Below are 27,289 nucleotides of genomic sequence, written 5' to 3'. Positions count from 1 at the left end.
CAAATATAAAATTTAAAAACCTTTTAATTATCAATATTAAAGAAAATGCCAAAGTTGTTTGTAACCATCATGGAAGATGTCCAGCATAGAGTCCAAATGGAAGAGAGATTATCTGCTGATAGTGTGGTCCTCCATAAACTACCATTTGTGGATGATACTGTACTAACTGCATCAAACCCCAGAATATTTCAGAGACCCTCAAATCCCCTCAAAGAGTTCATCCTATTCACACAGGAAAAAAAAAACAGGTGGATAAAAAATGTCTATTGTCCAGACTATGAAATACAATTGGATGGCCAATTCATAGAATAGTTTCATTAACAAAGAAACTGAGGATGAGCAATGACTTGGATCCTGATTTGAACTTAAGGAGGAGCACTAAATTCCATATGGAAAGTCATAAAGTGCTTTTAATGACCCTAAAGTCCCCCCTGAACCAACCATCTTCTCAAACACCAGTATTCTTCTACTTATACTGTGTGGCTGAGTCATGGAACACCATACCTTCCAAAGAAGTAGCAAGTCACCCAAAAAGCAACAGAAAAGTGCCTGGAGGATTTCTCTTCTTTCATTTCCACTCTGAGGAACAGAACCCTGCAGTACAACTTCACCTCTATGTTTCTGTCCTTTTGAGGGATTTCTATGGAGTTTCACTGTATCCAAAGGAAACTCTTTCTTTCATTTTGTGAAAAGCTTTTGCAAAAACTTTAATGTTTTTGTAGGTCATTACTCTGACTACTGTTGAATAATCACAGTGATGCAATAAGCAGTGACTAGGAAAAGTCAAAAACAAAATGAAGTCTCACAGAGGTCACTCATGTTGGTCCTTTACACACGAAGGACTTAAAATTTTATATTCACCTATACCTCAGAGGTAGATTCACGTTATGTTTGGCATTTTGCTATGAGTACTAGGGTAGGCAGGGTGAGAGCTCAAGGATGAAAATCAGGATAGAATATCTAAGGGGGGTTGTGGGTTGGTGAAGGGATGTGGCTGGTGACAATGTCAAGCACACAAGCATTGGGGGATGTAGGGGAGAGGGTGGGGGATGCAATGCAAGAGAAGCAGATGTGCAAGTTTGTCTAGGCTCTCTTCTCTTCCCCCTTCCCACCCTCTCACCTCCCATTACTGCCCATCCTCATGGACGATGAAAGCGCCAAAGAACCAGTCTTAGGCAATAGCTAGGAGAGAGAGAGGGAAGGAAATCCTGAACAATATTATGTTGAGGGAACAGGGGTTGTTAGTACCACTCGTATATAAGAACTTATGCAAACCGGATAAGCCCTACATTGCAGATTGCTTATACAGACTAGAGAGAATGCTTTTAAAGCAATTTTTGAAATTCACAGCAGTAAGGGTTTTTTTACATTTTATTTTATCACAATATTACAAAAGGAAGAGAGGTTGTCTAGCAATAGCTATTCCAACTTCCAGCTTTTTACAGTGTAAGGTCAAAACTTTCCTATTCTTTTTTTTAAGTATATATTTTTCCTTTTTGAATAAAGAATGTAAAAGTTGCCAAAATCAAAAATATGTTTTCTTCTCTTAAGCTTTTACTTATCAATACCAAAAACAGTCTATTGACATAAATGTTTCTTTGCAAAGTTTCGGTTTAGCTAAACAACTCCTGAGAAAACTCTACCCTGACCTCCTTCATGAAACCCTTGCAGACTAATCTCATGGAGCCCAGGATCTCTGAGGATGCCACACTTATACTGCTTTCTGTGTGTGACTGTTTGGATGTGGCATTTTCCCTTATTCACCGACACTATAATTTTAATTTGTCTTATCTCCCCCCATTAAAGAATTATTTGAGAAACTGCACCAGGCTTGCTTTCTTTCCTTCTTAATCTCACTACAGGCATTTTTGTTAAGTGTTCTGCACATAGCTCATACTTAATAAATGCTTTCTTCAATATTTTCTCCCTCCATCCTAGCACTCTGGATTTTCTTTTAAAGTTAAAATGTTCTCAGCTTCAAAAATTTCTATTCTTTTTCTGTGTTCTCGTTGGGTCTGTCATATAATAGCACAGAAAGAATCCATCTACCAAAGGTAAAAACATTCTTTTACTTAATATAAGGCATACTAAGGTCAGGAAAGTATTATTAAAGGAATATCAGAAAAACCTCCAAAACCAAAATGCATTAGGCATTGGAAATACGTATGCAGAAAAACAATTCAAAAATATGACTTTAGATGTTTATAAATGAACTAGATGGTGAAAATAGTCTTCATAGAGTAATCTATATTGTGAGATAATAATCTGTTGTGAGATAAATTAAGAGACCTTCCCCATCTATATCTCTTATTTATGACTGCCATTTACATAGTATTTTAAGGTATAAAAAAGCACTTTTGTACACATTATCTCATTTAACTCTCTTAACCCTCATTTTATACATGAGAAAGTAAGTTAAATGACTTGTGCATTATAACATAGTGCATAAGCATCCAAGGCAAGTTTGGAACACAGGTTTCTCTTGACTCAAAATTCATCTCTTTCTGCTATTCCATGCTGCCACTCCCATTATTAATTTCTAATACTGTCCCTCAGAGACCCAGAAGAAAAATGAAATACCATGTGAAACACACATTCACATTAGACCAAGAAAGGATTTTAAATTTTAAGTCTTCGTTTCCTCTCCTGAATGCTATTTTTCTGATAGTGCTCCCTGTTAAGTAAGAGCTATGGTTACATTTACTTTTTTTTTCCAATTATGAATATGTTTGGAATTTTCTTACAACCCAAATGAAAGACTTTATGAAAAAAAAATGGTGAGTAGTAAAGTACACTACATTCTGACAAGGAATTTATCCAGAATTCCTTTATCCGAGTATTTCTTTCTTCTTCTAGGAAAGACTATTTAATTTATGTTACCCGCAGATATTGAAAACAAGATTATTATTTGCTTTTACTCCTTACCATTCATTTCTTCTTGGACAGTTTTTTGTGAGGTTTGCATTATTATATGGCAGCTAGAAAGTTTAAACTTTCGGTATTTGTTATTTTTATTTTTTTTCCCATTTGGCTTAACGTTAGTCCTGACTTAATGCTCTACCACCCAAGATGCAGAATTCAACATTTATATTCCATTCTCAAAACAGTGTTTCAGGAAAATCAAATGGCTTTACTGAGGTGAGAGATGGTAATTAAAAGGAAATGTTTTACTGCTTATGTGATTGTCTGAATCACGGTGGCTATTTTAATTATACCAATAAATGCAGTCATGAAGTTTAGCCCACGATGACCTAACATCAATACCATAATATAAAGAGATACAGAGAAACTAACACAAATGTAAGACTTATACTACGCAAATGAATGGAGGAGAAAACTTAATAGGCATTGAGTGAAGTAGGGCACTTGAGGCCAACAATATACTCATTTTTTTCTCAAGTAACTTTCCAGAAAAAAGAAACTTTTTTTCTAAGATTGCCCTATTCTAAGACTGACACGTGACAATAGCCTTCAAAAATCACAAAATCTTAGAGTCAGAAGGGAAATGAAAGACTAATGTCTACCCAAACAAGAGTCATCTTAAACACAGAACTGAAAAGTCTTTACCTGGTTTTGTCTGAAGACATCCAGTGAGAGGAACTTTCCAAACTCCTGAAGCAGCCCATCCACTTTGGGATAGCTCAGCAGTATTAGAAAGTCTTTCCTTATGTCACATCTAAATTGACCTCTTTGCAACTCCCATTCGTTACCTCCAGCTCTGCCTCCTGGGACCACACAAAAAAGCCTAATCCATCTTCAAGGTGATGGTCCTTTAAATGCTGGAAGAAATAAACTATTTTCCCCCTTTGTCTTCTCTTCTCCAGAATTTTTCCCATCCTTCATTCTTATAGAATCATCTCAGTAGCCTGCTGTCTAATTCATGTGCTCCCCATCTCTTTTTTTGAAGGGGAGGGGAGGGGGTACAAAGCAATCAATGAGGAATTGAACTACTGTTCTTAGCCATGATTAGAAATGGAGGAAATATTTGGTGATACCAAGAAATTTAGTCATTTCTCATCAGGGCCATTTCCATCATCATGATTCTCTCATGGTAACTTTTCAGTATTTTTTAAAAGGTTAATCTTTAAAATAGTTACTGCAACTCACAAAGTAACATTTTTTTTTAACCAGGTGACATCTCTACTGTTTATTTTGCTTACCTATGTTCACATGATAATAACAACCATCATTGATATAAAGGGAAGTTTTTCATGTTTTTAGTATTTTGCATGCTGGGAACTATAGTTTCTTCTAGCTACCGGACCTATAATGTGAGGAATTTGAAAGCTAGGGTTCAGGCTCCCAACTTCCAACTTCTTTTTAGTAAATAAAATCTAACATATTTTGCAACTACTGTGAATTTGGCAATGATGTGATGGAACTTCATACTGATGCCATTTTCCACCTTGTAATTTTGTATATGGCAGGTCCATCCCAGAACAAGTTCCTCATGACAAGAGAAATTCATTATAAAAGTACCAAAATAGATGCATGCTAAATCCCAGGATTGTGGTACAGGTCATCTTTCAGTAAATTTAGTTGAACACACACTTGTTAAGCACCTGTGTGCAAAGCAGTGTACTGAGCAGTGAGGATGCAAATAAAGAAAATTAATGCAATACATACACAGATAAGAATTTTTTAAAAAATGAAAGTAATACAAAGTCATTTCAAGAGAAAGAGAATGGTAATAATGGGGCAGGGGCAGGGAAGGGATTGGGGATAAAGGACTGTTTTCTGCACAAGGAAGCTCCTGAAATATGCTCTGAAGAGAAACTGAGGCAGAGGAGAAGAACAGTCCATTCCAGATGTGGGAATTGAAGGGTAATAAGAGGTAACTATCATACCACTGCTAAATAATCTCAATTATACTTTTACTTTTTTTTTTAAACGAAAGAGACTTCAGATTAAATCAATGAAACAACAACAGCAAACTTTACTCTCTCAAGGCTACTAAAAGAATTCATGCCCAGTGTACAGATGTGTCCAATCCTTCACATATATTCTTGGGGAGGGAAGATGTCAAGTAAGAGGGAAACAAATCACTGGCACCTAAAAAAAATAGATACTGAAATTAAAAGAAAGAATGTGGTTTAAATCTAAGTGGTGTTATTTTCAGGCCCTCTAAAAGGATTAAATAACAGAATTCTAAATGGTTTGTTTGTACTTTCCATGCAATGTGTAGATTAACCATGAAATTCTGTTTGGGACACTTTGACATCTGTTTTCAGTGCATTACAATGAAATCTGGGGACTTGATACATACATTTGCTGTAATAAAACTGTCACTAATCAGTGTTTTCCAAAATATTGCCCATAACTATTACTATTCAGTAGTCTCATTTGCATGATCTAATATTGTTGCTACATCATGTTTTTCCCTGACAACATGTTAGTTGGTCCCAGGCACATTGTCTAAAATGGCTGCAAACCACTCAAAAATCACAGTATTTCCAAGGTACTCCATAGAAGATAAGCAAGCAATTTGTCCCATAACTACACAAATAGTTCATCATTCATTATCTATTTTTTTCTTTATCTCATCCATTTGAGGCTATAAGTTAATAATCATGATTAATAAAATCCAACATTGACAAATGAGCTCACGTTGAGAAGCCAATTGTGTCTCACATTGCCAATACATACAACAAGGCATGTGAACAGAAATTTGACTCAACAGGCCCACTAACAAATAGGTGGATATGCTATTTGGATACAGACTGTGAAGTCTACCATTCACTTTGATCTATGGTACCATAGACTTAAAGTGGCCTAATCTGTAAAGAGGGGCCTTCTCCAATTTCTCTGGAGTTACCATGCAGTTCTATCCCATGTTCACTAATTACTATTGGAGGAAATACATTTCTTTTGCATACATAAACCTTAGTCTAAGTGAAGCAATGGTCTTGGAAAGATGCAAAATGTGAGTCACCAACAAGTAAAATTCATTGTTTGTAACATATATAATTTGTGTATATATTTGCTGTTCGCAGAGTTGAATTTTTTATTTTGATTATCTAATAATGATGTGATTTTTTTTCCTACCATGATATTCATCTTCAGCTTGAAATGCAGTTTTCTACACACATGTTTTATATTACATGAATGTTGGACACAAAAAGCAGATTAATTGCAGGCCTTAATGCTGTGTTTGTTAGTGCTAAGAAGTCATTCCAAATGTTCCAAAAGGGATTACCGCAGTATAACAAGTCTATTTAATTACTGTAAGACCAGTGATCCTCATATTACTATAAGCAGCTTTTCCCTTATTTGGAGTCTGTAAATAGAACAGAAATTGTTACATGATAACTATAAATCATGTCAAAAAATATTCAGACTTTACCATTGAGAAATGCAAAGGAATGTGTAGGCAGCCCCAGAAGACTGTGCAAGAAATATAGTACCTAACAAGCACATACATGTACGTGCTCCACTTGAAGTTTATATCAAAAAATTTTCAAGTGTGCATTTAAGTAAACATTTTTCATTTGCATTAGAAAGAGCAAAAATCATTCCTTTGAAGCCTCAGCAGCAATGTTTTTTGGTTATTCTTAGAGACTGTAAGCTACATTTTAAGTTGGTTGCATTAATTGCATTAAATTTTGAATCTTAATATGTACTTAAGCATTTCAAAATTAATTGATTCTATAAGTTCTGTAATATATAATAAGAATATCTCATATTAGTGAAAAAGGATCCATTCAACCTCAAAAGTACTTTCAAAGAAGATCAAGATATATAGATACAAATATGCACGTTACTTTAAATTATGTGCCATGAGCCAAAACAACTTAATAGACTTTCTAGTTCTATTTCCTGCTCATCTCAGTAATTCAGTAACTAATAAGCAAATAATGGGCTAACTTTTACTATTAACTCTTGGATAGTAGTAGCATAGCAGCAGTATGGTCTCATGGATAAAGATCTGGGTTCAAGTCTTACCTCTGAAATATACTAGATATGTGACCTTGGACAATCCACTCAACTTCTCAGTGTTCTAGATAACCTCTAAGATTAAAGATTGCAGAAAAGGTGACAACCAGTACAGACAGAGGAAGGTTCCTTATCTGGGAGTTCCATATAGCAAGGAAATCAGAGGTCCAGCCTCTGTCCCTAGTATTAAATCACATTAGTACCTGAGCAACTGTTAATGTGTTTAATATATGAAGATGATGCTAAAGTGATGACCTCTTTGAGCTGTTTCAGTAGCAGGGGTGATGGATTAATGATAAACCTCTGACATTCTAAGCCCAACTGTAATGAAACATGTTGCATTTTAAGGCTTCGTGTAACTGGCAAAAATCTGTAGCCATGAAGTAATCTGAAAGTAAATGGTCTATGAGGGGATCTAACCTATCATCTTGGTCTCATTATCTGGCTGCTCTGCTTAGTGGGAAAAGGGATAGACAAAGTCAGGAGGGACTACAGATCCGACACAAACTAATTAGCTATGTGACTCTGAACAAGTGACTTAACTGGTGCCTCAGTTCCCTCTTCTGCAAAATGGAAATAATTTGCACTACTTGTTTTGTAGAATTACTGCAAAGAAAATGATATAGAACCAGGAATTTATTATGATGATGATTAGCCTTAGCTGCCACGATTATCAGAGCCTTAAACCCGTCCCATTTTTCCCTATAATATTTATTCTAGGTGAAATAATTTGGATACCTTTAACTTTTTTCCATGGTGTTCATGTATTTCATTTTCTGTGTCATTAAGAAAGGGAAATAAAGGCATAATTTAAGGAGGAAAATTTATTTGTAGGATAATCTACAAATCACTCACATCACTAATTAAATGTTTTGAGAGATTTTGACCCAACTAAGGATCCTTTTAAAAGAAGAGACACTCTGAGGAGTACATGAGTCTATAAAATGAACAGTCTCCTCATCTTTTAAGAATAATCCAGTCCATCACATCATCATTGTTATCCAACAAAATCTAAAACATAAGCTTAGTCCTCCCAAATATTGCCAGTTAAATTTTTCTTTAACAAAATTCTTATATTTTTATTAGAGTGCTATGAATCATAAACATATGCTTGAGTGACAGCATTCATTTCACACTCAAATTAAGGGATTTTTTCTTTGTTTAAATCCATTGCAATACTTTTCCTTTGTCTTTTCAGAGATTTCTAGAATGATCAGAGGAAATTATTCTTGGACACCAACCTGGAATAAAATAAATTCCCCCAACTCTACACATTTTTTTAAGCTGTATAATCCTACATTTGACCAGTTTATTTGAACATCAGATGATCAGTTTATAGCCTTGGATCAGCCCTATATAAGAACACTGACAATTGTGTTGCTTTAAAAATGTATTTCTTGTCACCTGAGTTTTCAGGACAAGGAATATTAACCTGTCCAAAGGCTCATTATGCCAGTCCTTTGCTCCCTCTCTGATGCTTTCCTTCTACCCGTCACTACCCATCTTACTACTTCATAGAACAGTTTTGTGCACTATGTCCTAATTCACTACCCCATGCACTTAGCTCTCCTGTTGCCAGTACTTACGACCAGCATCCTAAATCCCAGCCCTGAAGTATAAGACATTTTAAAATGCTTCAAACAACTGAGGAAACAGGACAGATTTATGCGAGGATTTTAACTCAAAAGTTTTTTTTTTTTAAACACCCTCTCATTCCTCAAAGGTCTTTGGAAAATGCCTATGATAAAATCCATATACTTCTTCCCAGCACAGAAATCCTCAAGACCAGAATCTATTCACTTAGTATGGTATGTAAATCTGAGTTTACTACTCTAAATGATTCTCATCTGTCTGCCATTGATAGGGCCACAAAGTCCGCACCTTAGCCTAAGCCCATATAACACATTGCTACTAAAGATATCAATGGGTGGGGTTAGAAACTGAGGCCCAGAATTCAAATCAATCAATTTATCTACTTGATTGAACCTTCCGATAAATTTCATGGGTGGGACAAAGGGAGAAGAAAGCTGGATCTATTGAGCAAAATGATATTTGGAGACTATCCACAAATTTCATTTATCTACACTACCTATCCTCATCCTGAGAGGTTGGGAAATCAAGAGGTAGCTCTATCTGCTAAACACTGAAATTTCTTAGTCTTTAAAATGGATGTCTGTGGGAAGATCAGAGATGACAAACACTACAATCTATGGTCTAGGGATATAATACAGGGGAGTGAAAGTGGCTAAAGTCAAGAAGTCAAAAGCATCTACTAGTTCATTATGTCTTCCATCTGTCAAGTATTCACATAGGTGTAAACAGTATATGGCATATACTTATATGAATTACACATACTAACTTCAACATTTTTTTCCAATAATTTTAAAATAAAACATAACAGCTTGGATTTTCAATATTTAATCTGGCAAACATAGGGGAAACCATAGGCTACAAAATCACATTTGGCATCTCTTAAAAGAAGGATTAAAAATATCGAAGTTTTAACATTTGCTTTAAGGCACTTCAATATTTTCAACATAGTATTTCATTTTTTCAGAAGACAAGACTCGAAGCAAAATTATATATTTCACGTGTGAAATATTCAACAAGAAATCTATTCTTTTTGTTTCTTGAATAGTGAACTACTATTTTTCTTGACATTTAGTAAAATGAATATTTGTATCTAATCTGTTCACAAAATATCACATCATTTTTGCTCATGATCCTTTACCAAACCAAGAAAAAATCACTTAAGTAATAAAAGCTGTATTAAAAAAAAAAACCTGTGGTAGAATATTTAAAGTTTCAACTTATTCTCATTTCCTTCCATTTTGTTTCTAACATTAACATTGCAAGAGTAAACAGAACTTCCAAATACTAGTAATAAATTTACTGTGTGAAATTTTAAAACCAACCTTTTAAGAATTATATTTTAAAATCAAAAATAGAAGTAAAATAATCATTTTTAGCACATGAATATGATCACAAGGAATTTTTTTTTCCCCATGAATCAACTGGAAATAGTAAAAATCCTAATGGAACAAACCAAAAAATGTAAAACGTGAAATTTCAGAACCCAGAATTTGGAAATTGTACTTTTTTTGAGAAAGAAAAAATTATTTTGTATGCCATTAAAAAAGATAAAAAGTAAACTGAAAGCAGAGAAAGAAATCAGTATCCTAAAAAAGCCAGAAATCCTTTTTCTCCCCACCTCAAGTACCAAGGAGGGCTGCCAATTTGTCCCCATCACTGTCGACAAACAAAAGAAAACCCCTACTACAGCTAGACCATGTCAAACAGAAGACACAACTACTCCAGAGGGACGCCTTGAATCCACTGGGGTGTAAAGTCGGGGTTGGGGCCTTTTTGTCAGTCATTACCATAAAAGAATAAGAGGAAACAGTGACATTACTAAACAATGGAAAGGTCAAATGACTTGCAGCCATTTCATGACCCAGACAAGTCAAGGTCAAGGGATTCAGGTAGCAACTTTGCCTGGGCATAAGTTACAGCACAAATGAATTGTTTTAACACATCAGCTTTGGTCAATTAAACCTAACAAGACAAGTTGCAGGGTTCTTGACACTAAGGCCAGAAGCTGAGACAGACCTCATAAAACAAGGCTTTTAACATGGCATAGCAAATTTAAGGTAATCCATCCAGAAACTGCAGATGTCAGAATAATAAAATACAAGTTGACCTAAGTAGGAACATTTTTCACAGTTTTGACTCCCAGATACTGGGGTACACCCTTCACACTGATACACTCACATCATTACCGTAGGCAGAGATAGAAATCCCCTGCACACATAAACTAAGCTATGTGCTCTATTATCAATAACTCTTCATATCTTTGTGTGCACAATAATATTTTTGTACTAGACTCTAGGCTTCCTTGCTAACAGGGTGTTTGATGCTGCAAAAACATCCATACGCATATTTTTTTCAAAAATTATAAACTCAAGTGTTTTCAAAAATCTTTAATTTCACTCAGAATATTGGTCTGCCACACTGTATTTGTTGCTGTTTGCTAAATAACTACTTTTTAATGGCTGATTCTTCAATGTGCATACATTTGAAAAATCACTTAGTTAAGTACTACAGTCTCAGTGTTGGGGCTGAAACTAACCTGCCTTTAAAACTGCATATATTTAGCATTAAAGAATTTTTTCCTTAATCTGCAATTCTTATTTTATTTTTCACTTGTTTTAACAAATCCCATTTTCTACTGATTGGTGCTTCATCAGAAACTTGCTACATGCTCTGAACTGCCTTAAATTGGGAGTCTGAAAGTACACAACCTCCAGGCAACTCTCAGTTAACAAAATGACTTCATCCATCACCCCATATTTTCAATTATATTGTACTTATTCAGAGTTCTTTAATTTGTCTGTGATTCATCAATGCTGTCCTATTTAAACTATCATCGTAAGTGGAGGGGCTATATAGCTCTAAGTGTGTTTACTATACATGATATGTACACACACAAATATTCCTGCTTCCTTATGTCACCCCACAGTTCTATTGCTTCATTCAAATTTTGTGGTACTTTTGCCTTCAACTTAATTTCAAGGTTTTCCCCACCTTATCAATCAATTAGTCATTGTTTCTTCCAATTTTTTGGAATAAAACAATAATACTCCTTAACCCCTCCAAAAAAATTAAAAAGAAAATGTTAGTCCCTAAAATTGCATAAATTTAGCATCCTGTTACTTTCAGGCTAATGTTGGCTACTCACAGAAACACATTCCTCACTGCATTCATTTAGTTTTCAATATATTTCTCTATATTTTAATGATTCCTTATTTATGCCAAACTGTGACAAGTGAATTCAGCTAAATTAACCACAGCAGACAATTAAGTTCAGAAGTATATGATTTAAAAAAAAAAATACTACCTTGCCACAGAAATCTAATTCTTTGGAAGTTTCTTGTGTTGCTCTGCTTGGCACTCTGACATGTTGCTGCAATAACTCAAGCTTCCGATAGCATAACCACCAACCAGTCCTTGAGATTTCTAAAATTACTCCTATGCCACAGGGGCAGGAGTGGGGATGAGGAAAGAATGGTAAAACTCTGCTTCGACAATCAAGTTGTCCATTCATTCATTCTGACACTGCATGTACGCTGCAAATCATCTGAAGAGTCTGAAAATTCTACCTTCATTACCAAAGAATAACTTTTTACCTAGAAGTTTGCTTGAGAAGGAACCCATTTTTTCTTTCTTACTATAATTTTCACAATCCTTGTATAAGTTAAGAATTATGTTGTAATAAAAACTTTTTATCCTGCTTCTGCTCTTTGCAAATATTGAGCATGTACTAAAGTAACAGCCATTCTTTGACTACTTCAGAAGCTACAGTGATGTCAGAAACTAAAAGTTTATCTTAATTTTAAACTATTCCAGAGAATTCAGACAAAGGCTTCAACTGGACCATATTCAATTCCAATTAGTCAGTAAAATTCCAATTTTTCTGCTCCATCTACCACAAGAACCGAAGATTCCAAAGAAAATAATTTTATTAAATTATAGATGTGCTTGAAAACAAAAATTTTAATAGTCTATCAAAGTAACTATGAGGCAAGTTATTGAGGGGTTAAACATCGATTTGCCATATAACATTTTTTTTCCTCTATAGATTCTACACCTGACTTCAGGAATAGGGAAAATCCTGCAAAACAATAATACATATAATATGTAAAACTTTTATGTGGGCTTCTTAAATAAAACTTTAAGACACAGAACCTCTAAAGAGGTGAAGCATAAAAGTACAATTATTAATAATAAATGGCCTCTAAGATTGGGTTGGTTCTCTAAGTCCTCAGACACAAACAGCAACCACGCCTATCTGTGAGTTACTATGCTTATAAACCAATTATCCATTCCCTAAAATGTACACTTAGGTCAAATTAGCCATGCTCCCCCCAAAAATGCACGTGATTTCTATTCTTTCACATGTGGAGTCATTTTGCTGAACTACATTCAAGCATAACGCAAAGTTCACTGAATAACCTAAGTGAATATGTTTATTTCTATATCTACAAATTTGGAGGAGGAGGAGAAATGTTTCCCTTGTGCTGCTAACACAGTAATCACCTTTACTGCCTTCAGTCTTCAGTTCGATCACTCAATAATCACATGTGAAGCACCTACTATGTGCCAAGCATCTACATATATAACTTTTAATATTTCAAAACCATAACAACAGAATGAATCAGCTGTACTCTCTCATTCTCCCTTGGAAAAGCAAGTACAAGGGTTTAGTTTGCCATATCAATGTGCCGATGCCAAACTTGCTCAACTGGCCCTGGCATTTTAACTCCTGAACTGTCTGGTAAATCCATTATGTGACTGGGATATCATGGCATGAAAAGAACTACCTCTGGGCCCTTTGACATTGTTTTCTTCTTATCAGTAAGGAAATTGCTAAATATCTTATCTTTAATTATATGTTCCCTATGAAGTTCTCATTAAATCCATGAACAGAGGGATGGCAGTAAGAGTACAACGTTATCTTATGAAACAGACGTAAGCTAGAGCACAAACAAATGTACACTGTGGTGTAAGAAGCTCAGCTGAGGACAGGGTAACAAATGGAAAACTTAACTATGGTCACCTAAATCATACGTGTGAACATATATAGCTTTCCTATTGCACAAAATAGGAAAAATGTATGTTTTAATTTCAATATTTCACTGAGGAAAACTGTCATACTAAAGCTAGCTGACTAATTCATTTTTCCCAAATAGGAGAGCATTTTTTAATAGTCACAAAACAAACAATTCTGTAATGAGTAAAAATATAATGTCATCATCACCACAATAATAGTTGACATAAGCTTATTGTGAGGATACTAATGGATGCCAAAATTAGTCCATAAGTCAAGAACCAATTTAGGAAGTGAAGAAAAAGACTTTCTAATAATTACTTATTCTCTAACAATGCGTGGCAAATGGAAAGGGTCATATTTCAAAACAGGATATTTATTACAATTTCCCCTAAAAACAATGATTCACAACGTAACAATATAAATTATTACACAATTTAGCATTCAGAAAGAATGCCAGCCAACATGTAACAACATAGCCACAACCACAGGTGCCCCAACTAGCTGAAGGTAACTTTAGGCTTAGAACATATTCAGACACTGATAAAGTTTCTGTGCTTGAAAACACCTTTAATAAGAGGGCAAAGTACGGTCCAACAACCAGTTAGCATAAGTGAGTACAAACTGCTTTGTTGCATTCATGCAACCTGCACACATAACAGTTGCTATCTTTTGAGATCTGCAAACTTCCTAGCAAGTTCAGTGAGCTAGATCACTTTTCTGCAGAACTCTTTCCTACTTAATGAAAATCCAGTGCCTACTCTGCCCCCTTTCTCCACCCTTACTACCTCCCCCCTCCCCCAGACAGGACACAGTCTGGCGACTCAGTAGCTCACATAGGCCAGACTTCCTTCTGTGCAGCCCTTTGGGTAAAACTGCTAATCCTTCTTATTAATTAACGAGATAATAGTGGTTAACCGGAAAGCAATATTAATGCTAACTATCTAGGAAACTTCAACAAAAATGACAGCCTTTTTGTTGTTTTTTCCTGGTAACAAGTACCATATAGCTGAGATCGTAAGAGCATTCTGATGTAGAATTTAAAAATTCAGGGATGACTGGATTCTATCAGATTTAGGAAATATGTCTCTTCTTTGAACATTTGCACTGCAAAATACCTCTCCTAAATTTCTGATATTAGAGTGTAACATAAGGAGCTTTCACAAGAGTACTATAAAAATGGAAAGTGTAGAAACTAAGGGAAATATGACTAATATATGAAATATGCTCTGTTGGGAGAGAAAACAAAAAAGCTTAGTAATAATTAATGCATTTCCCATCACTGTAGCCTATTAGTCCTCCACAATATTTCTCAAGGTAGGATGTTCCTCCTACAACACAGTCTTTATATTATAGTGAGATTTGTATGGAAAGATTTGCCTTTTGAAAAAATTCTGTTAAGATAGCAACAAAGACAGCACAGAGAACAAGAATTCACTAGATGAGAAACATTGGCTCTCTTTAATCTGTTAGTAAAATGAAGAGACAAGATTAGAACAGTTGTTTCAATCTACTGCAGTCTAAAAAAATCTAGAAAAGGAAGGGATTTATTTTATCTAAGGTTTGCTGCAGCAAACAAGTACAGCAGCTTTCATTCTCTGATTGTCAAAAACTTTCCAATGTGCCCACTGCAATGCGGATGCCAACCAACGAATCAAAGGCATTCAGCAACTAGACAAAGAGGGTCTGATGCCAACCTCGGTGCCACTGGCAACCATTATTGGCATCAAGCACATTGTCTGCCTTTTTTTTCCCCTCTCCTGGCACTTGACAAACAAAATGGCGGTTCTTTTAGCAACGGAACACAGTAAAAGCGCAGCACTCACAATCAAATACCATAAATGATTTTATGGACTTGTATGCAGTTCTTTCCAAATGATACATGCTCTCAAGTAGACAGGGAGAAGAGAATACAATTTTTCAATGGCTGTATTGAACATGACCTTTTGCTAATCTAATTTAAAAAAAAAAAAAAGCAAAAGTGAGGAAATTATTTTTTTTAAAGGCTGAGTAACAAAGATCTTGGACTTTCAAAATAACAAAAACACTGCCCAGTGATCATTTGATGCTGAAATCTTTAATAACTTAGATTCCATTAGTAATTTTTAAAATTTCTTAATTTCTTCTCCAAATCACATTAGCGATAGCCACAGCTTACAGTTCATGTCAAATCCCCTTCTAACTTTTTCTCTGTTCTAGAAAGGATGCTGCCTGCTACTATGAAAAAAGAGAAGCAAGAGCTAAATAAAATTTTAAAAAAGGGAAAAGGAAAGTCATATGAAGTTGGTCAACGATGAAACTTTATTAGAAGCTGGTCCTTATTTCTTCCTCCTGAAAAGATGCAGTATATGATCTTGTATAAATAACCAAGAGGACTATTGACATTTTCAGATCTGGAAATTGTCAATATATTGTAACATTACTCTGCACTGCAATGCGGATGCCAACTAACAAATCACAAGCATCCTAAGCTAAACAAAGAGGGTCTGATGCCAATCCTGGTGCCACTGGCAACCATCATTGGCACTCTAGCTATTCTTCCTCATGTTTTTCTCCTAGTCATTTAGAGAGGGGGGAAAAGTAATTTTCTTCCTTCATTCAATTTCAAACATTACATTTTTCTTTTCTGATTTTTCTTTCAGGTTATTCTTTATATTTCTATACCTGATTTATAAAACATAGTTAAGTGGGTTTTCATGTACTTACAGGAGAAATAAAAAGTCATTATGTGAGAGATGCAGCGCTTTGATTGACTACAGGCTTATCTTTTAGAACCTGGCTTCTTTAATCAATTGCACTGCAAAATGACATAATTAACCTACTCTTGACAAAGAAAAAGATACAAATTTTGAAAAAAGGAAAAAGACAAAGGCATCATAATGTGACTTTTTCAAATAAAGAACCAACAGATGTTAACAGAAGATGCACTGGAAGGTAGGAAAAGACACAAATTAGAATCACAGGGTAAAATAATGAAAAATCGCCTGATGGTGGGTTTTGTTAAACAAAAGAAAAATCAATATTTTCTCCAGAGATATTTTCTTAGAGGTTGCTTAAAACTTAATATGCCCACTGATGGTACAGTGTCATTTATGTATTTTACCCTATTCTCCTTATTTTCCCAAATCCAAGGAGTAAATTCTTATTGCCAGTTCATGTAAAACAAGAGAACAGCCTACCCTGCTAACACACACACACACACACACACACACACACACACACACACACATACACACCTCAAGGAATAGCCTTTAAGCAACTGAAAATGTGAGTAGTACTTAGGTGAATGCGAACCTTCTGCCTGCACTAAAAAGTCGCTTGACCTGGTTTTTAAAACTTTACTTGCAATACTACTTCCAGGAAGGTATGTTAAAATGCACTTTTCAGTTAATCCAACTAATATATAACCCATTGTTTGGTATAACTTAAAAAAAAAAACTATGTTATACACTTTAATACTTTTAGTTGTGCACCTAGAGTATGCAAATGGTTCCATTTTTGCTCCATGTTTTTACCAAAACATCTTTAGCCATATTCAAGTCACTGCAAAATAACAAAATGCTATAAATGATGATCAGTGGGGAGGGAGGGGGGAAGAGAAGAAGAAAAGGAAGATAGAGAGATTTGATGTTACAACTTTTTTACATATTTAAACAAGATGCAATAAATTCCATAGCTTCATCTCCATCTCTGTTGCTTAAGATAAGATCAGAAATGGTGTGATTTTTTCATTTCAACTTTTAAAACTATATCAAGTAAAACTTGTAAGGAAATAGAAAGAGCCGGCAACTTACTATGTCCTTTAAAAGCCCTATGAACAATGCTGATATTTTGTTTATTTTAGATGTGAAAAAATTCGTAATAATTTATCACTCAGATCTCATAATTATATAAGGAGTATGTCATCTGGCTATCTGCAGGCCATTTTTGCCTACCACCAGGCCACCTTATGAAATGGTCTACCATCTGTGGCAGACCTGACTTTAGTCCACTTTAGGCATGCTGCTAAAAAGGAAATGCTATTTTAACATGTATTGATTACTGATGTGATGATTTCTAAGTCCTGATACATACAATAAGAGCAGAAGAAACACTCTTGCCAATTTAAAGATAGTACAGTACGAGGAAAATTAGAAACCATAAATAAACAACACGCATATTGTAAACTGAAAAAAATACCAAGTGATACACACCTGTTTGTGAATTATTCAGGAACATATATGTTATAACATATTATAATATTATATATATTATATTAGTTCCTACTAATTTTAAAGAATAGATGTATTTTTGTCTCTACTCTTTTTCAAGATTTCTTTGTCTATGTAATGTGCTTTCCATTTGTTTTTGTTTTGTTTTTTTTAAACTATACTAGAAGGCCATTCCCATATTCTTCAAAAAATCTCAATGAATTTACACTTGGTGAACTTTGGACATACCTTTAAAAAGGAAATGTTCCTACGTCACTATGGGAAATTATTATAGCATGGCTTATAAAAAAAAATGAATGGTAATCCATTTAGTCAACACTAAGTGGTTGGTTACACAACCATAAAGGTGTTGGTAGAAACATTTAGTCTTACGAAGCTATTGGTCCTATATAGGATCTGTCTTTTGTTACAAAGAACTCTTAAGCATTCTGTAATGGTGAGAATTTAATTTTGTTCCTCAGAGCTATAATAGGTATGTCTAAGAGAACATATTTTAGTTACTTTAGTCTGGGGAGGGTGTAAAGAGTTTTCTAAATATGTATGGAAATGATTATGCCCACATAAATACACATATTACTAGGATTGAAAAAAAATCTGCTATTACAGAAATATATGAAAGAAAAAATCAAATGAGATGGGCAATATTATTAAACTTTGTTGTGATTCTGAATAAATTGATTACTTCAAAGGCATTCAATATACTCCTTTCCTAGGGTTCAACTATTCACATCAGTATGTATGTGCTACAGCTACGCTCTAATGAAATGTCTTGTACATAGTGGAACATATCTGTATTGTCACATCAACAGCGGTCTATACACATACACATACACTTGTGTGTGTGTGTGTACACACACACAAGTATATATCTGATATGTATGTATATGTTTATATATGTGTATTTTCACATACATACACACACATTCAGTGTTAGAGTTGTAAGAGACCTTAGAGATTTTTGAGTCCAACCCAGTTGTGTGTGTATATGGGGAAAGAAAGAGAAAACGGCACTACAGAAGAATGTTTGGAAGTCATGCTTCCATTATACTGTCCTGTCAGTGTTTGACATACTAATATAAGAAACAACGGTCTGCTCCTACCTTGCTCCTGCACGTAGTATGCCAAAAACAAATCAAGCTCTTTAACTGATACTGTTATATGATGTGGCTGGACGCAAAGTGCTGGATTTGTGCAATGTGGGGATTTCATGAGCCGTTCTCCATCCGTACTTTCCAAAGGGATGCCTTTGAACAGGATCACCATGACTAGATCCAGACGCCAGACTTTGTCAGCCTGTCGCAGGCAGTCGATTCTCCTAATCTTACCCTTCTGGTCGGGATTGGATAATACACAGCATGGGTGCTTCTTCCCAGTCACGGTGAGCACGAAATCCTCCCGGTACTCTTGGCGGATGTCTTTGCGCAGCTTGGCGAGAAGCCTAGATGCCCACTTCTGTTTGATTTCAGGCTTTTCACTAAGAAGCTCATCTTTGACTGCTCTTTCCTCATCCTTTGACATTCGCTTCTCATGCTTTTTAAAGTACTTGCGTTTTCGAGCCTGCAGGTTGAACCACGTATAGGCAATTGCACGGACATGTGGGAGAAGTGCCTCGATGAATGGGTGAAATTCATCCTGTGAAAGAAGGGAAGGGGACAGAAGAGAAGAGTAAAGTCAGTTTGATCTTAAAAGCTCCAAAAAAAAAAAAAATGCACAAACTCCCTACCAGTTAAACACACAAAGCAATAAATAGAAAGGTAGGTTTAGGTGTGAAGATCTGTATTATTTCCTTTTTATTACTTAAAATTCTTGAAATGATGAGACAGGAGGTAAAGAAAAGGAAGTACTGTGACAGTTACCCCCTTCCTACCCCTACCCTACAGTAGGTGGATAAATAATTTTTTAAACAAATGAAGGTTTTATTTTGTACCCCTGCTCTCATCCCCACCCCCACCCATGCCATACAGAATATATTCTTCAAAAAAGCTTGACCAAAGTGCTTTGATCCTATTTAACATTTAAATGTTTGACTGGTCAACTAATGCTAGGCAGTACCATTGTACAAAGGACACACTAAGATTTTGGAAAATCTGAGGAGAGCTGTTCAGAAGGCAGGAGCGATGATGCCACAGTTCATTTCTCTTCTCTGTGGCACAGAAACACAAAGCATATACATGCTCAGTGTAATGCCACACAGTTCCCGCTTTTGGAGCATGCTCTCAGCAAGAGACTGCTGGTGGCACAGAGAGCATGCGCCATCAAACTTGATCCATTTTCTTATCAAACGTCCAACATTCCAACACTGAAACAGTCCCATTCCAGTAGTGGTAACTACAGAAACCCATAATACAGTAGGAGAAAGTAGGTAAAAAATAAAGCATGGATTAAGAGAAGCCTCAAACCAAAGGTTTCCATATTTTAAGCACTGCATGTTCTCCCTCTCCTCACATCCTCCCCCACCTCCTCCACCAAGTTTGTGAAATAAAAGTTTATAAAGTTGAAAACTAAAATTACATTAATGATCTTCCGGCAGCTTCCTCTATAGAATATGAAGCCCCACAAAGTCAGTTAATTTGTTAACTGATCACATGAGTGTGGCAATTATTCTAAACCCCTTAAAAATCAATCTGAGGTGAACAATGAAAAATGGCAAGTTGGCACAAACTTAACATTCTTTGTGTTTCTGTACACCGTGACAGAGTGACATTAGGAGTGCACCACTGGTCAAATACGGCTTTTGTAGAATCTATGCAATTCCTTTGCCATATTTCAGCATCTGCACGTGTAATTGCACATGCAGATACAGTGTAGCTGCCTATCACTTACAATTCACTGGATTGCCTATAGATTTCTATAGTGTTTCTACCTTCAATGAAGACTGGGGGTGAGGGGGAGAATAATTGCAGCAATAGAAAACTATTCAATTTTTCACTACTTCCTACCTTGGGTTGATTCATGTATACCTCTTTTGGAAAAGCTCTTCCCAACCTATAAATCCCCAATATAAATACAGATGTAAAAATTCAAAATTTACAAGAAATGGCATCATAGATCTCGATCTTGAGCTAGTGACAGAGCATCTACCAGGACTGTTTTAATTTTAAGACATTCTCAACAATTCTTGGTCAAATTAATTGTACTGTCAACCCAAACCACAAACTGACTTTCTCTAAGTGACTGTATCCCAAGTTACAGTTTATGGATTAATGTTAGCTACCCTGACAAATGTGGAATGAATTATGTTTAATCAGCAGACTGATTAATTCCATTAGGTAAAAATGCTGGAAGTACAGCCAAAGACTTCATGACAAAGAAAGAGTCCTAAAAATTCCATATTAACTAATCAACCAAGGCTTAAACAAGATTTATTAATAGTATCCATTACTAAAATATGGCTAAATACTAGCATAGCCTATTTAGATACTGAAAAAACCTAAGACTTTTTCGGTATGAACTCCTCAAACACAACACACACACACAAACACACACACACATACACACACCACTGTCATAACATAGTCATCAAATATTTCATATATTGCCTTAAAATATTGCTATAACAGAAGAAAAATGGAATCAAAATTTTATAATACAGGATGCAGATGATTACATTACAGCATGAAGCATCATGAAGTACTACAGAGGAAATCATTAAACTGATCAGGAGTTTCCAGCAGAGATTTGAACAATTCAGTTACTATGCAAGCACATAAAACTAGGACATGGAAAGAGTTAACCACAATCTGTTCTTTGTGTGGGAAGGCAGCCCTGCTCTGAGCAACCACAGCCCATGATAAGACCTCCCTATCTCCATACACTTTCTGATGCCATGCTTTTAGCTTTCACTGTAACTATAGAAAGTTTTCTTATTCCCCTAAGAAAAATATGCTAAGTGAAAGCCTTCTAAAGGAAACTCAGACTTGTGTGTTCCTTTACAGCTTACTCCCTACAAATCTCACCTTTGCTTACGATTTATTGATATGATTAATAAATCATCTTTGATTTTTTTAACTCAGGAAATTTTAGAGTTTGGGGAAAAAAACTTCCTCTTCCACATAGCACTCTTGCCACACTTAAAAGTACGCAGTGTTATTTTAACAGGTATTAAGCACTGCAGAAATACTTAAATACTTATGTTCTTAAGTGGTATGTTCAGCGACATTTCACTTTCCTATACAGAGATAACAGTCAGTTTTGACTAAACTTACTTTAGTGTAAATATTGAAGTATGAATAATATTGTTAATCATTTCATGAATCTTAAAAATTAATAAGCTACTTCAAATATAGAGGATCCAAATTTTAGATTGATCTGTTTCCTGAATGTTACTTTACGAACATACATAAAACATAAACTTTTAAAAATAATTCTAAAAAACTTAAAAATGACACTGCCAAAAATGATTGTAAAGCATATACTGGAAAAAAAAATTAAGCACAGAGGTAGCAAACTTTCTCAGCCTTCAAAGAGGTATTATTAAGTATGTTTTAGAGCTTCATTGTCTATCTGGATTCCTTTCAAATGAAACACTGCCTGACAAGAGGCATAAATGATTCTAAATGGAGACTTGCTACTAGTTATATACCTTTCTCTACTAACATGACTAAAATGCCATTTACTCCATTTGATTGGTTTGTAACATTGTCAGAGGCAATATATTTTTTAATGATTTTATGTGACATGAATGTGGATCATAAGTAGCTGTCTTCACACATACACAAGTGATTTATTGAAGTACAGACTTTCAAATATCCCATTAGATGGATCAGGTGTACAAAATGCATTCTCATTTTAAACCAAAATGGGAGTTACTTTTAAATAAGCAAAGAATTTGAGAAAATAAGTATCTAAACTTTTAACTCTTACAATCCAAGTCAGTAGGCCACCTTTTCTCAGCTTGGGTTTTAAAAAAAAACAAACCTTTGATGTTTCCCATTTCCATTTTTTTCTAACCCCCAAATGCATTATCAAATTAAAAGCCTTTGTAAAGAAGCAGGCCACACATTATAAACTCAAAATGAAACATACTTCATTTTCCTAAATCAGTTTTTCTTGCCTTGGAGAAAACAATGGTTTCTAGAAAGAAGAAAGAAAATTTGGAGAATTTGGGGGACGGGGGCTTACAGTTCTGAAGGATCGGCTACGTAATAAAAAAAAAGGATAAAAAAAGTATATCAGGAAAACCTGAAAATACATGATCAGATGCTATCATTCCTACAGAACGGTGCATTATTGAGGTTTTGTATTATTTACGGTAAGAGCAAGCAAACATTAAATCATATGTGACCATACAGTATTTTTCCTTACAGGTCTGCTTTATATTCTCGGCATGTATGAAGTACCAATAAAGCAGCATACCAAACTACTGAATATCAGCTTTTAACAATGGTGCCTTTAGAATTAAGATGGGTTCTAAAAAACAGGTACCCTACTACTATTGAATAAATTACCACTTTTTAAAAAGTTCTTACCAATCAAGTGATCTACTCTAATTTGTGTTTATAAATCTTAGAAAATGTTTTGATATAAACATTCTGTACCACTATCAACACAAAACAGTGATATAAAACCAAAACAGATACTTAGTCTAACTTTTGTAACATTTTAATGTTTTCCACAACTTAACATTTAAGACTTCTATTAAGCATGAGCTCCAAAAATAGTTTCTTATCACATAAGCCTTAAATCCTAAAAATAGATTTATTAAGGCAATATGGAAGATATTATTATAAAAAGTAAAAAAAAATCCACCAAAAAGGTATACTACAGAGTACATATCTGCAAGTATTTGTGTAACAACTGCATGAATATAAAAATAGATATTTATATGTTTAAATATCTTTTATGCCGAGAAATTGCTATACAATTTTTCCTCTGAAGAAACTGAGGTTAAGTTTAAACTAATATTCTTTTGATAAACCTTTGCAGGGAATCTTGAAATCTAACTCCTGGTAACAATTTCTGAAAAGCAGCTGTTATGAATATGAGTAATATATAGAATGTCGTCAATTATCCAACACTTTGCAGGTGAAGATGAATGATGCAGCATTTCTTAAGCATGCTGAGGATGCAAATTCAAAATGCATTTCATTTTGCATTACTTGCAACATGTCAGATCCATGTGTTTAAGTACTGAGGAATGTTAATATTTTATCCCCAGAAAGGGTTTATTTGTTTAAAAAATAATACTAATGATGGATAACAAAGGTAATTTACACACCTAAGCTCTTTGAGCTTCATGGTGATACTTAAGAAGAAAACCTATGCATAACTTTCAAAATACAAATAGCTCAGTAACTCTCTTTTCCACAGTTTTGTTAAAATAAAGATACGTTTACTTGCTGAAAATATCCATATCTAAGTCAATCATACTCAGATGCCAAACAAAATATAAACAATAAAAAATGTGTCAGCCAAAAAGCTACAGGACTGTATCCAATCACTGAATAAGCCTTATCATTGTTTTCATCTTCATTCACAATTTATGAATGCCTCAATCCTTTTGAATCACAATGGCTTCTAATTGTCAAACAATTGAAATCTTAATCATTTGTCCATTACACAAATGTATCATAATAATATTAGATTTTTTAATTTAACACACCCAAAGACTTGCTCACTTCTTTAGCTATTTGGTTTGTATGCCAATGCGAATGCAAGTGGTTAACAGTTAACAGTTTATGAAATGTTCTCTTAAAAGGGCCAGCATTAAAACTCCTGCAAACTGTCCCACAGCTTTAGAGTTTTAATGTACTGCTTCAAATGTGATCGATTGACTATGGGATTAGTATTTACTTCTTTAATGAAGTAATGACAAATGCCCTGCAGGTATTTAAAAGCAACTTCAGTGGGGTCACTTTTCATATGACCTTGCTTTAAAGTTCTAGAACTGGGGGGAAAGTAGAAAATATGTATTTTATTTTGTGATATTGTCAGAAAGATGTTAAACCCAAATTGAAAGATATCTGTATATGGTATATATTGAGACTTTCAAACAAGAACTAGCTTACTTACATTTTTCTAAACTACCTCAGGCACACATGATACACCCGAAAAATTTGCAAAATGAAAAAGCTTACTGAAATAAATGTTAGCTATTATGGCCCAAAACAACCATCAGTGCCAATGGCATAGGTTCAAATTAAAGGTATCTTTTATGACTAAGGTACTTAAAATATTTTTTTTTGTACAACGGTGTAGTCAAGACTTTCCGAATTCAAAGGTAGGTAAGAAAATAGTCAACTTCCCTTCCATTATCGGTAGCAGATTAAATAAGAATCCTACATTACATTAGTCAATGATAGCTTCAGGAACACAGAATAACTATGCCCCCTAAACTCCCTGTATCATTTAGAGCCCAAAATGAAGAGAGTTTAAAAGAGAGTAAATTAATGCTAGTCGCTGCATTTCAAGCCCTGTTCTTTCTTGGGTAATTAAAACTTTCTCCCTTCAGTTTTCCCCATTCCCCTTATCACCTTCTCCATTTGACATTTTAGACCATAATTAAATAACATTTGTGCAGAAGTAGCCCTTTCTTCATTTTCAAGGAGCAAGTGCGAATTTTCCTTACTTTGGGGTTAGGAATTTCTCCCTTGAAGGATCTCCATTCTTTTACAACCCGGTTTCCCTACCGGGATTAACCTCCAGGATGCACTTGGACCCTAGAAAAACTGGCCTCCCCCTTCCCCACCCAAATCCCCCTCAAATGACTTTTTAAACTTTTCACCTTTGGGGGGGGTTCATTCAATTAAACTCCGCTAGTTGTCCGCAATACAAAACAAAACAAAACCGTTCGTATATCTATACCTGAGTGAGACAGATGGGCGAATACATCATGACTTCGCCTTAAAACGCACTTTCCGGAGATCCCCCAAGAAAAGCCTCCAGAAGCAATAACTTCATCTATTCATTTTACAGTCATCTGAGACTCAAGATGAGATCAATCAGGATGGGGCTCTGCCCTGGATCACCACAACTTAACAACAAACCCAGTCCTCCTTAAATAGCCAAAGATTCAAGTTCACTTCGTGAGCTAGATTTCCCGGGGTGAAATCCAATCTACACTTTTAACCCTCTGGCTGTCGCTGCGCAGTAGCAGTGTTGGTGGTTGCTGTTGCTGCCGCCGCCGCCGCCGCTGCCGCCGCCACTGCTGCTCTAGTACTTACTGCTGCAAGCTGGGTCTCGGTCGGGATTGGGGGGGCTTGCTCTTTTTTCTTTTCTTTTGTTTTTTGTTTTGTTTGTTTGTTTTTGATGTTTCTGTTGGGGACCCGGTAGGGACAAAATTGGTTTGGTTTTTGTTTGTTGCTTGTGTTGAGCTGCGTTTAAGAAAAAGAGAAAGATGGGTGGGAAGAGGGGCGTTTCGCCAGGCTGAGAAAGTTCAAGGTTATAGTCCGGAGCAACGCAGGAAGATCCTGGAATGATCAGAGGCGAAACTTTGCTAGGAGAAGGTCGTGAGCGTAAGTGTGTATATGTGTGTGTGAGTGTGTATGTGTGTGTTTGCGAGGGTGTGTGCGCGCGTGTGGGATAGAGCGCGCGCGCAAGGGGGCTAGCGATGAGGAGGGAAAGAGGAAGACCGAGTGTATGAGGTAGGGGGAGGGGGGCAAGGGTGTGCGGAAAATGCTTCGCACCACGCAATCTCCCGGCTGTTCTTCGCACGCACAGCAGCAGCCGCAGCCGCAGCCCCAGCCCCAGCCCCAACTCCAGTCCCAGCCGCCTCTGCTGCTGCCGCCGCCGCCGCCGCCGCCGCCGCCTCTTCAGCCTCCCCGGACTCCAAGACTCTCTCCTCTCCGTGTCTTATGGGGCAAAGCTAAGAGGCTGCTTGCTTCCCAACGCCCACTGTAATAAAAATGATCTCTTGAAAAATCCGAACGATAAATCCTTCTCTTCTCCTCTCTTCTAACTCCGTTTTCTGCTCTGGGCTCCCCCACCCCCCACACACTTTTGGTGCAAAACTTGGAAGTTGAAAAATTCACCGGCTACACCCTCTGGACCCCGCTCCAGCTCTCTCCAAATCAGACTTAAGGATTGTTTTATTATTTAATTACACAATCATCGCTTTACTCCTCCTCCTCCTGCAAACGCACATTCCTTTTGCACCAGCCTCTCCACACACCCCCGCCCCCACCTCTCTCTCTCTCTCTCTCTCTCTCTCTCTCTCTCTCTCTCTCTCTCTCTCTCTCTCTCTCTCTCCCTCCCTCCCTGCCTCCCCCTCCCCCTTCTCCCTCTCCTCTTCGCTCTCCTCTCCCTCTCTCCCCCATCCTCCCCCCATACTGATACAGAACCACGACTTTTTACAAACAGCTCTCTTCCTCTTTGCCAAACCTTACACCCTCTGCTCCATCTCCACTTCTCCCACATCGCCGTGCGCAAGCATACACACATACACAGAGACACACAGAGAGACACACACGCCCTGGAAGGGATATTTTGGTTTCAATGCGCTGATTTGTGCGGTAGAGAGATGAGAGAGAGGTAATAAGCCCTGTCTGCCCCAGAGAGGAAGAAATGGAAAATTCACACACACACACACACACACACACAC

General features: G+C 36.0%; 1 protein-coding gene across 7 annotated transcripts in view; it reads right to left on the bottom strand.

The window, feature by feature from the left end:
• Positions 1–25,912, bottom strand: part of NFIB (nuclear factor I B) — a 269,499-nt gene extending 243,587 nt beyond the window's left edge. For 6 of the 7 annotated variants that reach the window (XM_072596270.1, XM_072596289.1, XM_072596299.1 and 3 more), the window contains exons 1-2: positions 25,555–25,912; positions 18,852–19,383 (exon numbers count right to left, since the gene is read on the bottom strand). In XM_072596270.1, coding sequence (XP_072452371.1) covers positions 18,852–19,383; positions 25,555–25,584 — 562 coding nt within the window. In that variant the 5' untranslated portion in view covers positions 25,585–25,912. The remainder of the gene's footprint in view (positions 1–18,851; positions 19,384–25,554) is intronic. The other variant, XM_072596316.1, reaches the window with a different exon arrangement.
• Between the last annotated feature and the right edge of the window lie 1,377 nt (positions 25,913–27,289).

Source organism: Notamacropus eugenii, chromosome 1 (genome assembly GCF_028372415.1).
Source record: "Notamacropus eugenii isolate mMacEug1 chromosome 1, mMacEug1.pri_v2, whole genome shotgun sequence".
Lineage (NCBI taxonomy): Eukaryota > Metazoa > Chordata > Mammalia > Diprotodontia > Macropodidae > Notamacropus > Notamacropus eugenii.
Note: the sequence above shows the minus strand (reverse complement) of the source record. Positions and strands in the feature narration are given on the sequence as shown.